The 19,429-nt window shown below is 37.4% G+C and overlaps 1 protein-coding gene across 3 annotated transcripts in view; it reads right to left on the bottom strand.

Moving 5' to 3' along the window:
- LOC125226072 (RYamide receptor-like) overlaps positions 1-19,429 on the bottom strand; it is a 121,531-nt gene that overhangs the window by 12,160 nt on the left and 89,942 nt on the right. For all 3 annotated transcript variants that reach the window (XM_048129912.1, XM_048129911.1, XM_048129913.1), the window contains 4 exons: positions 10,642-10,763; positions 9,197-9,291; positions 5,827-5,952; positions 278-378 (listed from right to left, as the gene is read on the bottom strand). In XM_048129912.1, the coding sequence (XP_047985869.1) occupies positions 278-378; positions 5,827-5,952; positions 9,197-9,291; positions 10,642-10,763 (444 nt within the window). The remainder of the gene's footprint in view (positions 1-277; positions 379-5,826; positions 5,953-9,196; positions 9,292-10,641; positions 10,764-19,429) is intronic.

Genomic DNA, 19,429 nt, shown 5'->3' with positions numbered 1-19,429 from the left:
GCATCCATATTCTTGACACTAATAAGTAAAATAATTTGCCCCGAGGTTTTTGGTGCGGTACTAGCCAAAAAATGGTAATTGATTGTAAAAAGAGAAACTATTTCAACTAAATACATTTTTGAGATAACTATGAATTTTAAATTAATACTCCATATTGTGTCAAGTTAACTAAAGAACATTTTTGCAGACTGTACGAAGCCCTAATCAAAAGTAAAACTTCATCATGTTTGTTTGCCCTATGTAAATAAATATTCAATTGCGTATTTCATAAACTTACTCGTTTATTGAAGGGAAGAAAGATTGAAGCAATAAATAGCTCTGCAGAGGAAGCCAGCAGAGCGCAAACAGCGCCACGACCAACACCAGCATTTTTATAACCTGAACGAGAAATGTAAAACATGATTTATTAGCTTTAAATAATGATTTATTTGCAATATGCGTGGTTTACGCCAGCTCTTTATTTGTTTTAACTTCCTGATGACCGGTACCTATATTATATTACGTAGTAAACAAAGTCGCCCCAATTATTATTTAAATCGTGGCATCTTTTAGAGAGTTTGCAAATTCCGAGAACCTATCATCGATCCTTACTTAGTCGCTGCAACTATAATCTCGAAAGATGATGTGGCCAATGATTATGATGATGAAAATCATACATACATACAATATATACATAAAATCATGCCTGTATCCCATAAAGGGGTAGGCAGAGCACATGAAACCACTAAAGCTTCAGGGCCACTCTTGGCAAATAAGGGGTTAAAAGAAAACAAAACTGTGGCATTGCAGTGAAAGGTTGCCATGCCTACACCACAATTTAACCCATATCCCAATACAACACCCACGGGAAGAAAGGGGGTGGTGAAATTCTTAACCCGTCACCACGCAGGCAGGCAGGGGATGAAAATCAATCATCAGAAATTCTATTACTCGTAGTAAAGTTTGCTCAGGTTGGTACCTAAAATGAGGCTCATTGCTTATATTTTTCCGAAATTTTATTTAACTACCTGTTTTGTGCATTTTCCGCGGATGTGCAATTAATATATTGTATACTTGTATAGTGAACTAATTAAGTTAAAATACTGTACTAAATAATGCTTATCACTAATAAGGTTAGTACATATGTAGTGCGAAAAGGGTTTCCTTCGGAAACGTTCGTATTTGTCATATATACTAGTTCAGTCAATGTCAGTACATCTTGTACTGAGACTCACTGAAATAGCATGACACGTTCGTACGTTTCCGTAATAATACGAAGGCAACTCTTTTCGCACTAAACCTGTACCTACGTCCCGCGCGTGACGATACCACTGTGCGACGACGTTTGCACACTCGTAGTGTTTTTGAGACAGAATGAAAACTACACTTGCAAGAACACACTCGAGCGTTAAACCAATTCATCACATTATTATTAAAGCTTAAAATTTGACGGCTCCATAACAAAATCACGATTTAATGCCTATCTGATTGAAATAACAGGTTTTATTTCCGTAAACATTGTAATACCGATCTATTAATGCCTATCTTGCATTTTAATATCAATTACGAGTTCCAAATTTCCATATAAAATTACTGGGTATTGATTATATACAAGGGATTTCATTAAATAAGAATACTTAATTCCAGGGTTGAGTTATTAGGTACTGAGATAAAGGAAATAAACACACGCGATCGCCAAATCTTCCGTCGCTAGCCTGCAAGCCTAGCCGAAGTGAAAATAGTTGACGTGATCGAACCGCAGTCTGGCTCTGTCGGGCCCACGGTCGGGCCACTACAAAACAGCAATAGGGAGATCTAGGTACTCTGTATAGTCAAGCAATTGGAACCCTAGGCCACTGTAGAACTGTCATAGTGACGTTAATCAGATTGTAAGAAATCTCTTACTGCTTATTATTTTGACATGGTTGTAGGGTATGGCCTAGGGTTCCAATTGGTTGACTGTTGTACCATTTCAAATGTCTTGATTGTACACCGACAAAATTATGTCAACAACTCAATATTAACACGAAAGGGACGACCACTCCGAAACCGGTTTCCATACAAATCCTCATTTTCCTCTCCATACGTTGACGTTTTTTGTATAATTTTTTTTTTTTTTTTTTTATTCCTTAGTAAATAATTATAACTTTACAGTGGGTATGTTGTACATAAAAATAGGGTAGGAAACAATTCCTCCGTACTAGTAAAAACTGTATGACGGCAGGAAGCACCACCTCTCCCGGATTAGGTACGTAAAAAATAATCTTAGACAAGACGCAATATACAAGACAATAGGTGTCTATGCACAATTAGTTATAGGATACAAAAATTATCTGTTTAAGGTATGAAAATAATATATGTAGTGTGTGTCAGTGTGTGTGTGTGTGTGGTGTGTGTGTGTGTGTGTGTGTGTGTGTGTGTGTGTGTGTGTGTGTGTGCGTGCGTGCGTGCGTGCGTGTGTGCGTGTGCGTGTGCGTGTGCGTGTGCGTGTGTGTGTGTGTGTGTGTGTGTGTGTGTGCGCGCGCGCAATTATGTTTACATGATTTGATCAACACTATTCTCCTTAGTTTGAGTTGGAGATTTTTTGTTTATTGTAATAAATTACAAGTGCGTGCAAGTGTATATTATATTATTGAATGGTTTAATTATCCACATATAAAATGATAGGGCATGGCTACGGTTAAAACCACATCAAATTAAATAAAATTATTTACCTCTATAATAATGTTAATATTAAAGTAGTTCGTTTACATGGAGGTCCGATCATCCCCTATCCTCTTAAACGAGGAAAGTTGGCGTCTTGACTTTGTTAAGATTCTAATAAGGCAAGAGTAATAAGGAACGAAGGAAGTAGTCATTAGATAACTAATTAAATCTTTAATCAACATATTAAATTTGATGAAAAATTAAACGAAATAGAGCGAAATATTAAAATTTTCAAATATAAGGTCAACAGGGATGAATGCGTCTCTTGAAATTTTTTTCTAAACGTTTTCGTAAACCTTTGTTGACCATACTTAGAACATAACGTAACAGGGTTTTAATAGTTGTAAAATGTTTATAAAATTTCATCGCAGATAATTAAATGCTGTACATTATTATAAGCCCAAAATACGCCCTGGGCAATCATCCCATATCACCTAAGGTTGGAAAAATAAATAATTATGTATTACTGAATGTCGTCGAAGTTCTCATTTGCACAGTGCACACCGAATGGTTATCCAAGGTTTTTTTCTTTTTATATGAAACTCGCTCGTAGAATCAATTATCATCATCAAACTACTACGGGCCCCTTTATTAACCGTGTAATCATTGACGCTCTGTATCCTTTAGAAATGTTCTCTCTCTATCTCTTTTCCATATTGACGTGACAGAGCCAGTCTTTGCGTACCTATTGTTCGGCTCGTTGCGCCAACGATTGTATATTTGGCTAGAAGGCCAGTTTATCGAAGTTAACTAAGTTAATGTTTTGTGTATAGTATCTTTTTCAGTTTATAATTTATATAGAGTAGTATTACTACTTGTAATTGTGTGTTATTGCAGCATTCAAATAAAGCTTCTATCTATCTATCTACTTAAAAAAAACAAATCAAAAAATATTTAATAAAATAATTTGATTTGTTCCGTACATCGATAGATGGCAGCACCATCTCTCTCGCTATATCGTAATCCTGCAAATGGATTCATATAGGAGGTACAAGCCCAAATTGCTCGCCCTTAGAGTTGGTCAAAGGCGCCTAGCCTTCAGAGATAACATACTCTAGAGAAATTTCGACGGGTACCTCGGCGGTCGAGGTGGTGTAGCGGTTTATCACGTCAGCCGCGTTAGCTGGAGACCCGGGTTCGATTCCCGGCTTCGCCACCAGTGGGCTTGATCGCTTTTTATTTATTATTTTGTGTGGTATCTATTTCAGTTTATAATGTTTTGAAACTTATGCATCTGTGATGCAGCTGAAAACTGAATAGGTACGTCTTTTTAGTAACAGTGCTCCAAACGTCCATACCTACCGGCCTGGCCATTAACAAGCTTTGATTCAATGTGATTCAATTATTCCGCGCAGAAAGGTAGTCCATTAACGACTTGTATGAATTAAAGTGATCAATATACTATGTATATAAATCGTTTTGAAGCAGAGAGTCCCCGTGTGCTGACTTGTTAAGAATTTCACCACCCCCTTTGCTCCCGTGGGTGTTATCTTAAAATATGACTGATAGGACCATAAGATATGAGTACCATTTGATACATACAATGGTTGATTAGGCGATTGCCTAGCAACCTGTCACTGCAGTGACACAATTTAGTCCCTTTATTTTCAACAGTGGCACTGAAACTTAAGTAGTTTCATTTGCTATGCCTACTTTTTTTAGGAATGCAGGTGTGAGTTGATGTATTATTTACTGGTTAGGTATGTACGTGCGTGCAAAATCTTTTCGTTGCGTTAATATTTTATACTGGCAACATAAAGTCCTTAAACCGAAAAGTGTCACTTTGCTTGCCCCTGACAGAGAAGAAAAGTTTTTTTCCGAATATGTGGTGTGAAAAAACATTTTAGATTTGTCGCACTTTTCTGAAATATTTTGGTATTATTTAAGTATTTACTCACTTAGGTACTTAAAACAAGGTTATTTTTATTTAGCCCGATGGAATTAAGCATTCATGAAATTTGTAGATATTTTTTTGTTCTAACAAACCTCGCTTCTTCTAGGCTCACTAAGTCATGGGTTTTCTATGTATATAAGTATTTATATATTATATATATCGTTGTCTGAGTACCCACAACAAAAGACGCGAAGGCTTGTAATGACAGAGCCTTGATAGAACTCGCAATGAATTTCAATAAATGATCCAGTTTTTCCTATTTCAGCAAAAAGTAAATTTCAATCAGTAACCCATAATTTACTCCCGTGTACCCTTTACTGAAAAAGGGTATATTTACTTGAAGCGTAGGGTTAATTATGATAAATGGTTTTTAGGCTTTCTTAGTAGTATTAGACCGCAATAAATAAAGACGCACCTTCTAAAAATAGGCCACCGGTGTATCAAGCAGGGCACTGCTCGTGAAGCGCGTCACGATTTTCATAAAAGAAAGATAGGTTTGATCCAAAACTCGTCCCTATAACTCGTTTTCCACGTGTTTCGAAACAACAGTGGATATATTGTATTCCTATTGTATATAACTGGTTTACCCAAGATTATAGACAACTTTTTGCACTGTTCCTGCCCCGTTTTAACATTTATTATAATAACTTGCCATAACCTAATCTCGTACGATATTCATTACGTGTTAAAGTATACTCGTACATAGTAATGAGGAACTTTTAGGTACTATGGGACCAACTTCGCAGAAAAACCTCTCTCATTACGTAGAAAATTTCAAGGTTAGAGAGCCTAAAAATACGGTCAACCAATTGTCACATTGACACCGTGCTTTAATTGCCTAATAAGTAATGTTGATGTTTATTGTGAAATGGTTCCTCAGTGGCCTAGGATTTAAATTGGTTGACTGTACATCCAATTCCTTTTCACAATGCTGACTTTCACCCCATAGTCAGATGACCTATATATTCACCCCTATATGTCACTCGCTCGCGGTCGCGCGTTAAGTACCTACACGCTAGCCGTTCATTCGAATGAACAAGTAGCCGAGGGGCGCCACGCGCCCGCCTGTGAAGTCGTGTGGCACCTACCTACTATTATTTTGAGTTTTACGTAGTAACTTATTAGTATTAGTTAAATAAAGCGTAGGTATTTGTCGTTTTGCGGGTATGTGAAGGATCTGTTACGTTAGTAATTTATTAATTATCTGTGCCTATACATATAAACAAGCAGTATAACAAGCGACTCACCTTTTTCTTGTTCTTCATGTGATTCGCGTCCCGTGTTTCCAGTGCGTTCCCTGGCGCTCGCGCACCCCACAGTTTTAGGGACATGTGTGCGTACGCGAACGTTATTACACATAAAGGGATGATGTACTGGAAAATAAATGGTTTATTAGTTTTCTGCTTTGCCATTGTTTATTATGACGGCTTCACATGATTGGTGTTTGCTACAAATACTAATCAATCACATGCCAAATACCACCCAATGTGCCGCGCGGTTTGACGGACCGAAGAACTAGCAAAAAGCAAGTAAAAAGCAACTATAATCTCATTCGTATGTGTTATTAGTTACTTATAGTTGCGGTGTGTGAAGCCTCCTTTAAGATTTAATGTTAAAAAACCGGCCAAGAGCGTGTCGGGCCACGCTCAGTGTAGAGTTCCGTAGTTTTAATTTTTAAATACCTATCTAGCAATATATCACACGTTAGGGTTGAAATGAAAAACAAAACACTCCCCACTTTACTCGTACGTGTAGGGCGAGTGGGGGTTATCCTAATAACACATTTTTTTACACTTTTTATTTCACCACTTTGTCGGCGTGATTGATATACATATTGGTACCAAATTTTTTAGCTTGCTAACGGTCTCTGAGATGGACGGACCGATGGACAGACATGGCGAAACTATAAGGGTTCCTTAGTTGACTAGTGAACCCCTAAAAAGGCGCCATTAGGATTTAGGGCTCATTACGAAACATTTAAATTTAGGCCACGCACCGAAAAACGGCAAGCTAAGAAATATATTCTTTTACTTAAGTTCAAGGCGAAAGATGTTATGCCGGTTGGTATATTGAATTCCCTGTTTTTATTGAATTCCGTTAACTTTAAGGGAAGGTTCTTTAGATCAAATGCAATTAATTCTTAGAAACTAGCGTCTTAACTCTTACGGTTATTGAGTTATTAAAAAAATAGAAATAATTACTGACCACGTGTGTGACAGCCTTACCACTTCCTAATGTTATTCGTTTTGTCATGTGCCCCCAATCACTTGACACTAACTTGAATATAGACCCTAATTAATTCATTTATTATGTATGAAAACGATTAAATTTTTTTTTGGTGAATTTAACTAAAAGTGTGATATACAGGATGGTTCCTGATAACGAATCTAACGACGTGTCGAATTTAACGGAAAACAAAAAACACGGTGTATACTATATCGAGACGTCCTAAGTAAATTCCAATTTACACAGGAACACGTTTTCAACAGCACGTAAAGTTCTTATGTACAGTGTTAATTTTAAGGAATTTATAAATAAAGAAATAAAGTCGAGTTCATAAATATAATTATGTATATTTCGTCACCTTAACTCATTGCAAAAAGGTGAAAAAATGTACACATATTTATGAACACGACTGTACTGTCGAACAGTTCTAGTATTACTGCTAATGTTCTATTGGGTTGGTAAGAAAGTAATGAGCGATCGATTGAATTCCACATAAAATTTTTGAGAGAGTTCTAGAATCTTCTATGGTCGAAAGTATATAAAGGGCGAGTCGCACAGTTTCTCGTCAGTCATTCACTAGCTGTCGCCGAGCTAATATAAGGAAGAAAATGGACGAATTAAAAGTGCATGTAAGGCATTGCTTACTATATGAATTTCAGTCTGGCCATTCAGCCGCCGAAGCAGTGCGTAATATATGTCAGCGTGTTGCTCCTGAAGTTGTGTCTGAGGCCACGGCGAAACGATGGTTCCAGCGGTTTCGTAGTGGCGACTTTTCATTATCAGATCAACCTAAGTCTGGTCGACCGGTGAAGATTGATGTAGCCAAATTAAAAACCTTAATTGAAGGAGATCCGAGGCTAACGAGTCGTACTCTTGCTACCGAGTTAGGCTGCTCTCATGTCACCATAGAAACACATTTACACGAGTTGAGAAAAAACTACAAATACAGTGTTTGGATACCGCACGAACTTGATAGAAATCAACTAAACCGCCGTGCCGATATCTGCATACAACTTCTGTCTTTTCGCCGCACATTCAACTGGTTGGACCATCTTATCACTGGAGATGAAAAATGGGTCTTATATATAAATCACACGCAAACGTCAGTGGCTAGCTCCAAACGAAAAAGGAATAGAGGCACCAAAAACAGAGCCTCACCCGAAAAAAGTTATGCTGTCCGTTTGGTGGGATATTCATGGTATTATTCACTGGGAACTCCTACCAAGTGGAATGACTGTTACCGCATCAGTATACTGTAATCAGCTTGAAAATTTAAACCAAAAAATCTGTCAGAATCGTCCACAGCATGCTAAAGTTTTTTCTTACTCGACAATGCTCGCCCACACATTGCAAAAGTGACTCGGCTAAAGCTATTGGAGCTAGGTTGGAAAGTGATACCTCATCCATCGTACTCTCCAGACTTGGCACCTACGGATTACGCATTGTTCAGATCGCTAAGCAATGCCTTGAATGAAAAAAAGTTCGATGATCAAGCCCATCTACGACAGTACATAGCTGAGTTTTTTGAATCTAAACCTAAGAACTTCTTCGCCGATGCTATTCATTCTTTACCAGAACGATGGAGACAAGTAGTAGATAACGAAGGCCGTTATATTTTTGATAAATAATTAAAATAATAAATTAAATAAAAATTACAATATTGGTTATGATTCGCTCATTACTTTCTTACCAACCCAATATTTGGACTACCTCTACCTACCTACGTAGATATACACAAACAAATAATGATATTTTATAAAATAGCGTACAATACCAAGGACGACAATCTCATACAAAAAAGTGTAACCCTGAACTGCATGGACTTTTAGGGATAAAACTAGATGGCGCTGTTTAACAGCTTGAAAGTGGCAAAAATCATATTTTCACCAATATTTTTGCGTGTTTTTAATTTATTTTAAGAACAAATGACACAATATGTTTCTTTATTTTAATATCATAATATCATTTCAATAGGTAGGTACACATTTTCATAAAAATAGGTATTTAATAGGTGGCGCTAACAAATGGAGTTACGATTGTTAGTATGAAAATTGTTAATCCTTTATAAATCATCCTTGATCATTTTCAAGATGAGAATTTAAAGAGAATTTCTAACTACTGATTAGCAGAAACATCTGCAATCGATGCCACTAGGCTTAGAATAAATTTAAAATTGGAAAAGTTTAACACTCTTAGATGTCGCTACGAGTCCCATTGACTTTAGTGGTGGAAAATTTCGCTGTCTTGGTTGAAGTTCTGATGGCTCAGTTGGCAGAGCGCTGGAGTATCGATCCAGTGACCGTGAGTTCAAGTCTCACCCAATGCAGACATTTCCCACTTTTAAATTTATTTTAAAATTTACAACATTCGTAGGAAAGCAACATAACTTACCTGGCAAATGTATAATAACAGTCGATAAATTGCCAAGGAATGTAATCCAAATTCACTAGGAGCACAAAATGGTTTCTTGTACAACAGCTTCGTAACTGTAACCAAATAAGAATAAGAATAGTTTATTGCCTTTTACATAAAATACCATAACAAATCAGAATACATTAATGCATATTAATATTATAAATGGGAAAGTGTGTGTGTCTGTTTGTTTGTCCGTCTTTCACGTCAAAACGAAGCGACGAATTGAAGTGTTTTTTTTAATGTAGAGATAGTTGAAGGGACATATGCTACTTTTTGTCTCTTTATAACCCCCGACTTCCCTAAAATGGGGGGTAGACGTTTATATGGATAATTCCTCAATTTTCGAATTTAACGCAAGCGAAGCCGCGGGCAAAAGCTAGTGATTTACAAATTGTACAAAAAATTAAATATTGAATGAATGAAATATTGTTATTTTGAATTTTACATGTTTGATTATTAAGGAGATCCTGGTTCGGTCTTTCGTTACTATGGAACCAACCTCCCAAATTCGTAAAGGTCATCTAAAATGTGTGAAACGGCCAATGTTTTAGCAATCTCAGGGTTAGTCTAACCATAAAAGTTGTTAATTATGACCTTATTTATTTACCCTGAAAATTATCGCAGGTGACTAAAAAGGGGGCGGTTGAGCGAGGAATTACTTCCTTAAAGATAAAATAAGCTGTCTTATAATAACAAGAATCATAATCAAAAGTATAACGCCGTGGCTTGCGTGGGCGACGGTCGCGCGATGGTCGCGCGACGGCGATGCGACGCATACGAAATCAAACCTTATCGATATGGAAGGATGAGACGCGACGGCGACGGTCGCACGACCGTCGCCCACGCAAGACACGGCGTAACAACTTCCATTGTAATAAGTGAATAATCTGTGAAATTTGTGAATTTATCGAAACTAAGGACCTGTTGCATCAATCACATTTGACAGACACATCATCGACACGCAGCAGAAGTGTATGGAACTTCTCATACAATAAAATTTAACGAATGTTTTAACTAGTGATGTGCAAGTTGCGGAAACTTTCAAAAAAATCTTGAATTTCTTGAAAAATTCACGAAACTTTCACGAAAAATAAAGGGAATTAAAATTTATGAAATGGAAATTTTCCGAAGTTTTCTTATGTCAAAGTTTCAGAATTTTGGAAACTTTCCGTCGGCACATCAGTAGTTTTAACGGTGGCAGACGGTTTGGTGCAATCGGCCCTAAGGGCACGGTCGTAGAAAAATTATTGTATGCAGCGGTGTTTCACTGAGTCAAAATATACTCGTGGCGTCTTCATTAGAAATTTTCGGCTTTGCTTCAAATTGTTACCCACGCAATTCGCCTTTTTTAACCTCTTTTAAACGCCAAAAGCATACCTCGGTTTAGTTTGAATTTTTGTCGTTATTAGTGAACGGTTTACCTGGGTCCTGTTCCGGTACCAAAGTCACCTCCCACGACATGGCCATGGGCGCCGCAAGCAGGAACGCCATCACCCATATCAAAACTATTATAACTTTTGCCACCCTCTTAGAAGTGTGTGCACTGCAACAAAGAAATAACAAACATTAAAAAGTTTAAAAAAATTAAAAAATCCCCAACATAGTGGACCGATTTTCATGAAACATGGCTAAGAACACTCCCGACTAACTCAGCTTTCAAACAAAATAAACTAAATCTAAATCGGTTCATCCGTTCCGGAGCTACGATGCCACAGACAGACACACACAGACAGACAGACAGACAGACATACAGACAGACAGACATGTCAAACTTATAACACCATCGTTTATGCGTCGGGGGTTAAAAAGATATCGTATACCAAAGAAAAAGCGGTCAAGTCCACTGGCGGCGGAGCCAGGACTCGAACCCGGGTCTTCAGCTTACGTGGCTAACGTGCTCACTACACTACCTCAACCGCCAAAGAATATACATGTTCATAACGTAGGTATGTGCTTAATTTATTGATGTCATCTTGTTATTATTGGTGAACAATAATATTTTCACCACACCAACTGATAAAGGCTTACTTTGCTATTCGAAAACAGATAGAAAATTGCATTTTATCCACAAGAGTGCAAAGTAATTTCATACAAATTTTAACTTGATATCTTGAGCTGGCTGGTAGAAATGACCTATAAATGATGATTTTGAATTATAAATATTGAACAAATTAATAGATTTGATTTAGTTTGATGTTTTATAGTCAGTATTTTGTTCGTGTTGGTGTGGTGAAAAATTTTGTGTTTCACTCGGCGGCAAAGTTTGTTTAACCTTCGTGCCTTGAAACCCTCGCAACGCTCAAGATTCCACTTTTTGAACCACTCGCTACGCTCGCGGTTCAATATTGGAATCTTTCGCTTGCTCGGGCTTCAATATTGGCACGTGCGGTTAAACAACAACTTTGCCCCCTTGTAAAACAAATAACTATTGTTTTGTATTGTTGGTACACAGTATCTCTAGGGATTGCAATCCGATACGGTTCTTTTTTGGAGCAACCGGATACGGTAAACAAAAATTACTTTACATAGGTATGTATTTTAGACAACGAACGAAAGGTTTGAGTAGAACAAAGAATACAGGGTAAAATAAGCAGGACCAGCCATATACTTTGCGTAAGTAGTGACTTTTGAGGTCATATTGAACCACTTTTAGTATGAGGACGGGATGCCGCTCATTTCTATGGAGTGAAAAAATGCCTATATGTATCTGTTATTACTTATTATTAAAACCACATTAAGAACACTAAGGATTTTGAATTCTGAGTTGGTGCATAAACATAATTCCCAGCAAAACTAGAAAATCAATCTCATAAATATTTTTATGTTTTTCTAAGTATCTTAGCATATTATATCATAGATTAAATATAACAAGATCATACCATCCCATACATTAAAATGCAACCGCCTAAGACCGCGCTTACACTCCACCACACATAGATGGCGCCACAAAAAAAATGTCTTGTAGCTTTCGATTATACTTGTAGATGGCGTTAAGTGTCACTTTTGACATAGATTTATAGCTCGGAAATCTACAAATAATCGGTGGCAACAAGGCATTTTTTTGTGGCGCCATCTATGTGTGGTGGAGTGTAAGCGCGTTCGTAGGCGGTCGCATTTTAATGTATGGGATGTTATGATCTTGTTATATTTAATTTATGATTATATCAAGTCGCAATGGAACGTTAAGAGGCCTTATTCCCTAAATACCGCTCATGAATTTAGTACTTTTTCAGTGTGATGTAACGTAAATCATAATATTTTCTCTCTGTTACTTTCTTTAACAGGGCTATTGTGATCTAATCCATACTAATATTATAAATGGGAAAGTGTGTGTGTCTGTTTGTTTGTCCGTCTTTCACGGTAAAACGGAGCGACGAATTGACGTGATTTTTTTAGTGGAGATGGTTGAAGGGATGGAGAGCGACATAGGCTACTTTTTGTCTCTTCCTAACGCGAGCGAAGCCGCGGGAAAAAGCTAGTAACATATAATTTAGATGTAAGCCTTGAATTTTTATGGATAAATCTTAACTCAACAATCACTTGAAATTGACCAAATTTACTATACGCAATTGACGCAATAAATTCATGTTTTGGCTCAACTTAAGATCAAAGTATATATATAATAATCAACAGTTAAAATTACCTGTACTTTCTTCACAATGTAAGCGAAGTGAAGTATTTTTCCAAGGCGTAAGGCCTCTTAAAATAACTCGCATACTAGTTTAATTACAATGCGACATTCGATCCACCAACTGGATTGATAGTTGTAATCTCGATAACAGACAAATTCCAGAATGTATCTAAAATCGCATGTTCTGTACCAACACATAAATTGGCCTTGTTTCTGGACCTTTCGTGTTTCTCCGTTAGTACTTCTACGAATAATCTTATATCTTAATTAACGTGACATTACCTACGGTGATTATGATTACTTAGAGATAATATAAAGAAATAATTCAGGTACCTACATGAAGTCTAATAAAGCTAAGATTTTTACAGAAATAAAGCCAGGTCTCTCACGGAAAGCATTAGGAAGCGCCTACTCTGGACCTTTGAGCTCTTGGCTATAGAGCGCCTGAACACAAAAGATTGCAGAATTCGGCGCCAAAACATCTTATCAGCGAGTACAGTAAACCAGGACCCTTTACGAATTCTATGACAAGGCATTAGCCACTGCGACCCTCAATCAATCATTATGCCCCATTGCGTAATCTTTGAAGCGATTTATTTTATTCAGTAGTCTATTTTTTGATGAAAACCCAATGAAAATCTAAATACAAAGGAATAATTGTAATATGGTATTCGGAACCAGAACAAACCGTCATAATCTGTAGATTTACTATGATGAAAAAATAATTATGAAATAAAAGGGACTATAAGAAACATTGCAGCGAAAACATGAACCTGGAAAGAAGAACTTGTTATGTATACTGTTCTTAATATTCCATAAACGTTATTTTTTTTTTTCAAAAATAAATAAAAAATCCAGCGGCGTGTTAATAAAACTGGAATCAGATTTTTATAAAATATACGAGTAGGAAAATTATTTGATCTTGTTTTAGTACATTATTTTCTAACACTGTTTACAAAAATACATAAAAAGGTTTATTGTATCTGTCTTTACTTTCAACTTTTACTTTCAAATATTGGTCGGGTTAAAAAAATATGAATGCATTTTGTTATAATAATAACCTAACCACAAAATTAAAATTTTGAAAAAACCCCCGACCGCGACCTAGTGGACCGATTTTCATGAAACATGGCTAAGAACACTCCCGACTATTTAACTCAGCTTTCAGATAAAAAAAACTAAATCAAAATCGGTTCATCCGTTCGAGCGCTACGATGCCACAGACAGACACACACACAAACAGACAGACAAACAGACAGACAGACAGACATACACACAGACAGACACGTCAAACTTATAACACCCCTTCGTTTTTGCGTCGGGGGTTAAAAATAGCAAAAAACACTGAATGCTATTATTCTAAAAAGACATTAAATTTATTTTCATGTATTATTTAACACTTTCGAAACCGGGCTCTACGCGGCGCTACGACATTTTCGCTACATACGGGGAAACCCATGTAATCGGCTACGCTTCTACGAGCGGTGTGCCCGACAGTCGGGTTCTTGGTAGCGAAAGTGTTAAACCAAAAAGCAACTATATTTTTTTCTAAAATACGTATATCGGTACGAATAAAAACGCAGTATATACTGTGACAGTTGATGGTGGCGGCAAAGTTTTTGTAAATAAATTTATAATAAAACAGGAAAATAAGCAACATAGCGTCTCTTTACTATGCATTTCTATACCCCGTTTCCTGTACATGATACTATGTAGAAAAGAAAATCGTGTTTTGCGTAGACACCAAAACCTTATCATTTTTTATCAGAATTTTGGAAGTGCCAGCGCATTATGTAAAAGCTACTTGAATAACTAAATATAATATTGCCTAACAATTTTTATCGTGTTATTGTTATCTGTGTGTTTTAGATACAGGTATGATGAATACGAGCATATTAACATATAGAGGATCATCATAGTGATTACGAGTAGGTATCGATATTGTCCATCTATACCGCAGTATAATAAAGAGTACTATCCTACAGTATGGCCACTCCCGCTCCCCGCTGAAAGTGCCGCCCACCCCCTCTCGGTTACCTCAAAGTTACCGCTTGTCAAAAACACGAACAGTCGACCAGTCATATTTCACTCATACAAGCATAGTACGCGTTCACCTACACGAGCTAAGATATATTTGATCGCCAGTGTCCGAGGTGTATCTATACAGTGATGTTGTAGCTAGGTAACTCTAAGGGCCAGTTGCATCAACTACAGGTAACAGCCACATCATCAACGTCAAGCCCCGAATTCATGGTAAACATTTTGTTGAGCAACGTTGTTGAATCAACCGGTTGCAGAGATTCTGGCAAAATGTTGCAGGCAACAGTGCATGTTGCCGAGTTGCTGAATGCATGTTGCTGTGTTTCCGCTTAGTGATCAAAAACATCGCGGATAGTTCTGCAACTTTTGTATAAAAATAGGTGACGAATGTTTTTGTCGCTTATTTTGCTACTGATGGACCAATTAATGAGGGTTTTCTGAATCGTTGTTATGCCAGGCGGCGATACTGAGACATCATTCATCATTTTGACAGCAAACTTCAAAATCCACCAATCCAATAAAATGACGATTTAATATAATTGATGGATTTAGAAGTTTTTTCTTTGTTAGTTGATTTAAATGTTTTGTGGCTTTAGGTTATGTGCGATAGATATACAAGAGAGCACAACAACAAGACTCCTTCAGGCAACATTTTCACGCGGTCTAGCGTGTGGACTGTGGACTGAAGGTCATACCGTAAACAAAGTTTCCAGCAATTTTGTGCTAGTTGATCAACAAAGTTGATCAGTTGATCAACAAAGTTGATCAACTGATGCTCAACAAATGTTTACCATTTCACTACAGATTGCCTGCGATAAGACCGCCTGTTGTTACCTAGTTTTAATCGTTTTATTAAGCTTCCTACCGTTATTTGAAGCCTATTTTATTATATTTGAGAGAGCAATCCTGTTAACAGATGACGTAGCGGTTCACATATTAGCTGACAGTAGTCGCCATTATCCCCACCACCAGTTTTATCCCCTCACCACCGGGCGGTGGCGCCTACGGGCGCCGTTTGCCTCATTGGCGTTCTGTTCTTCGGAGCGTACGGTTCACTACAAAAAATTCTTAGAATTTCTGAGATTCTTAGAATTTTTTGTAAGTAAAAAATATGTAATATTTTACAAAATATTTCATATTTTAACGGTTTTACCGTTCGATTATAAATAATAAAACGTGACGGACATCCTTGTCCGTCGCAATATTTTTAGATAAGCTGACATTTCGAGCGCAGCGAAGGCGTCGCGGTAAGTAAGCGACGAGCATTTGTTTTACTTTATTTACAGTGAATCGGTTCGCCATAAGCACGGATCAGGTCATTGAGAATTGAGACAGTTTAAATTAGACCAGGATTTCATAAATTGTTCGTTAGTTATAAAAAGAAAGGCGCATCTTTGTCGTCATAATTTATAAGTTGTTAAATGGTCGCGGTCTCATTCCTGAATGAGCATATTTTGCAGAAACGTCTGTTTGATGCAAAGTTTACGTTCTTAACGGTTGCTAAGTAATTAAACTTTTTGCACAAGCCTACGCAAGGATAAAGTGCATCCTATTAGGATACTTGATTACTATTTTGTGAGGGACGCTTAAATTTTTATGACCTGATATTTTCCGTGCATATCCCCAGTATTATTACTATGCAGGCTATGGCGTGTAACAGTGATTGCTTTCAAAATTTTGATAGTCTCGCAAGAAGCTAAGATGCAATTCATTAACGATTAAGTAGATAAAACCTAGGACACGTTTAAAACCTTGTTGTATCAACTTGTAAAGGTTCTAGTGTCATATTGGATTCCCTATTGGGGTCCGGTCTATTATGTTATTTTCTTCATTCTTAATTAAAGAGTGCCTACTATTGATGCATCGTTCTAAGTGTAAGCGTTGAATAAAATTCCGGTACTAATAATAATAATAGACTTGCTGGAAGTTTGCTACTCTAGCTAAAGTAAAAGATTTTGAGTGAAACCCCCGTATGTGATATAAAATTGTAACGTGATATACATGCTTTTCTATGTCTAAAAAATGTCTATTTCACCCTATGTCTATAGTGTGAGGTCTGAGATTTACCAGAATAACCATTATTATTTAAAGTAGGTACCTACTCTGTTGTAAATTACCACATACAGGAGAGTCACTATTGATCTTTTGCTTCTATCCAAATAGGATTTATAAATAAATAGTAAGTAGCTGTCTGCTGATTTAAGTACACAAGTTGTTGTGCAATAAATTTATTATTATTCTGCTGCGCAAGCAGATGTGTTGACTATGCAGTATTTGTATCAGCCCATATCCTAGATTTGGCGTTACAAAGAAAAGACCCGAAATTTGTTTTTTATTCGAATACCTACTCTAATAATTTCCGCTTGCGCAAGGCGTAAAGAGACATCATTATAATAACATTGTTGCTTGGGATATCCATTGAGACCATTTGCGAGGCTGGGAAAATGTTAGCGGGAAATCCGTGTAAATAGGAAAGTTTCCGCCAAGCCTATGTATCTAATCTTAATTACTCGTACTTCCGTCTGCGCAAGACGTGTAAGTATTTCTACTTACCCAACAAATAATAAGCCTGCGCAAGGCCTTTGTTTGTTATTTTTTGTTATTTGACTGCTACACTAGCAGACGAAATAAAAGAAAGGAGCCTATGAGACTACCTATCTAGTGTAATGAATTACCAATAATATAGCAAGCCCGTCCTGGCCTGCGCAATGTAGCGTGATCATAGAACTTGCCTTTTTATAAAATTTTATCTGCCATTCCATAATATTCATAATTTGCCTGCGTAAGGCGTGTGAATATTATGAATATATTGTGAATATTCAGCCAACGAAACATAATCTCTGAAGAGATTTTGGCCGTCACGGCTATAGCCTCCGCAGGGCGTGTTAAACTTACAACTCAGCTCTCTGCTAGAACTATCAGGAACCGGATATTCTTAAATTAATGTAAACAGCATTCTTAAACTGTTTTTGCAGGGTTTAAGTAGGTAAGCAAGATATGATAAAACATATGTATTAGCCTGTTACATATCGCTAAACAAGTGCTTTGATAATGCAAGTAGTATTTGCTTCGGCAGTACATATACTTAAATTGGAATGACAGAATATTAGCATAGCCCCTGCGTATAGGGAAGACCTGCAAAGTGGTTAATTAAGCGTCTGGCCATATTACAATAACATAAATATAGGTATGCTTCCGCAAAGCAACCACAAGTCATATACTGTGTATTATTGCGTATCGGGCTACTACCACGAAAACGCATGCTATTAAGTAAATATACATTTCAAATACAAATCATCATATTCATGAAATATCTAACCTAACCTAACCTATTCAGCCGCCAGCGACTAGCTAAGCGAACTTACCGGTCAATGGCTCCTTTCAACCACATATGTATTGCCGGCTCCGCTAGCAGCGTGAAGCTCGCACTAGCGCTGAAACCAGCACCAGGGGCGGCTCACTCCGCATTTCTTCCATACATTGCTTTTTAAAGTTGCCAGTTACATCCAAGTTACATCCATGGCTTTTTAAAGTTGCCAGAAATCGCTGCAACCAGGTGGTAAGAGCGGCGAAACGACGTTACATACACGACAACATTACGACTTCTTCACCCGCGGACACATGGAAATTTCTTCGGTCACTCGGAATTGGTAAAACCAAGGCCGATGTTGACTCACTTCCTTTTTCTCTTGATCATTTAAATTTACATTTTTCTCAGACACCCGTTCTCAATTCTTTAATAAAATTCAAAACCTTGTGTTATATCGCATCTTTACCTTTCCCAAATGTTGACACTTTTACATTCACCTCTGTCACTGAAGATGAGATCAAAAAGATAGTTATGTCGGTTAGGTCTAAAGCGGTTGGACACGATAATGTGAGTAGAGTCATGATCACCCTTACTCTCGACTGCATTTTGCCTATTCTCACACATATTGTCAACACTTCTCTGCTCTCTGGGGTCTTTCCTTCATGCTGGCGGAGGGCCTTTGTCATTCCACTACCTAAATTATCTAACCCTAGTTCAGTCAATCATTTTCGGCCTATCTCCATTCTACCTTTTCTATCAAAAATTCTTGAGGCAGCAGCTCATAGTCAAATTTCTAAATTTATTCATAGTAATAACCTGCTCTCTTCTTTTCAATCGGGATTTCGATCTGGTCACGGAAACGGCATGGAAAATTCGAGAGTAACGGTGTTGGTGCTCATTGATTTTTCCAATGCGTTCAATGCGGTGGATCATGACTTACTTGTTGCGATTCTTTCTCATCTGAAAGTCTCGCCAAAATCGACCGAGTGGTTTGTGTCCTACCTTGCTGACCGTGCTCAGGCAGTCAAATCCAGTTGTTCCTTATCTGCCTGGTGTGATCTGAACACTGGAGTACCACAAGGTGGGATTCTTTCTCCTCTCTTATTCTCCGTCTTCATTGATCAAATCACCTCCAAAATCCGTAGCTCTTACCACTTGTATGCAGATGACCTGCAGCTGTACACTCAAGCTCCTGTAGAAGACATAGACTCTGCCATTTCGCTGATTA

The sequence above is a fragment of the Leguminivora glycinivorella genome, chromosome 5 (genome assembly GCF_023078275.1).
Source record: "Leguminivora glycinivorella isolate SPB_JAAS2020 chromosome 5, LegGlyc_1.1, whole genome shotgun sequence".
Classification (NCBI taxonomy): Eukaryota; Metazoa; Arthropoda; class Insecta; order Lepidoptera; family Tortricidae; genus Leguminivora; species Leguminivora glycinivorella.
The sequence above is the reverse complement of the archived record's forward strand: the minus strand, read 5'-3'. Positions and strand labels throughout refer to the sequence as shown.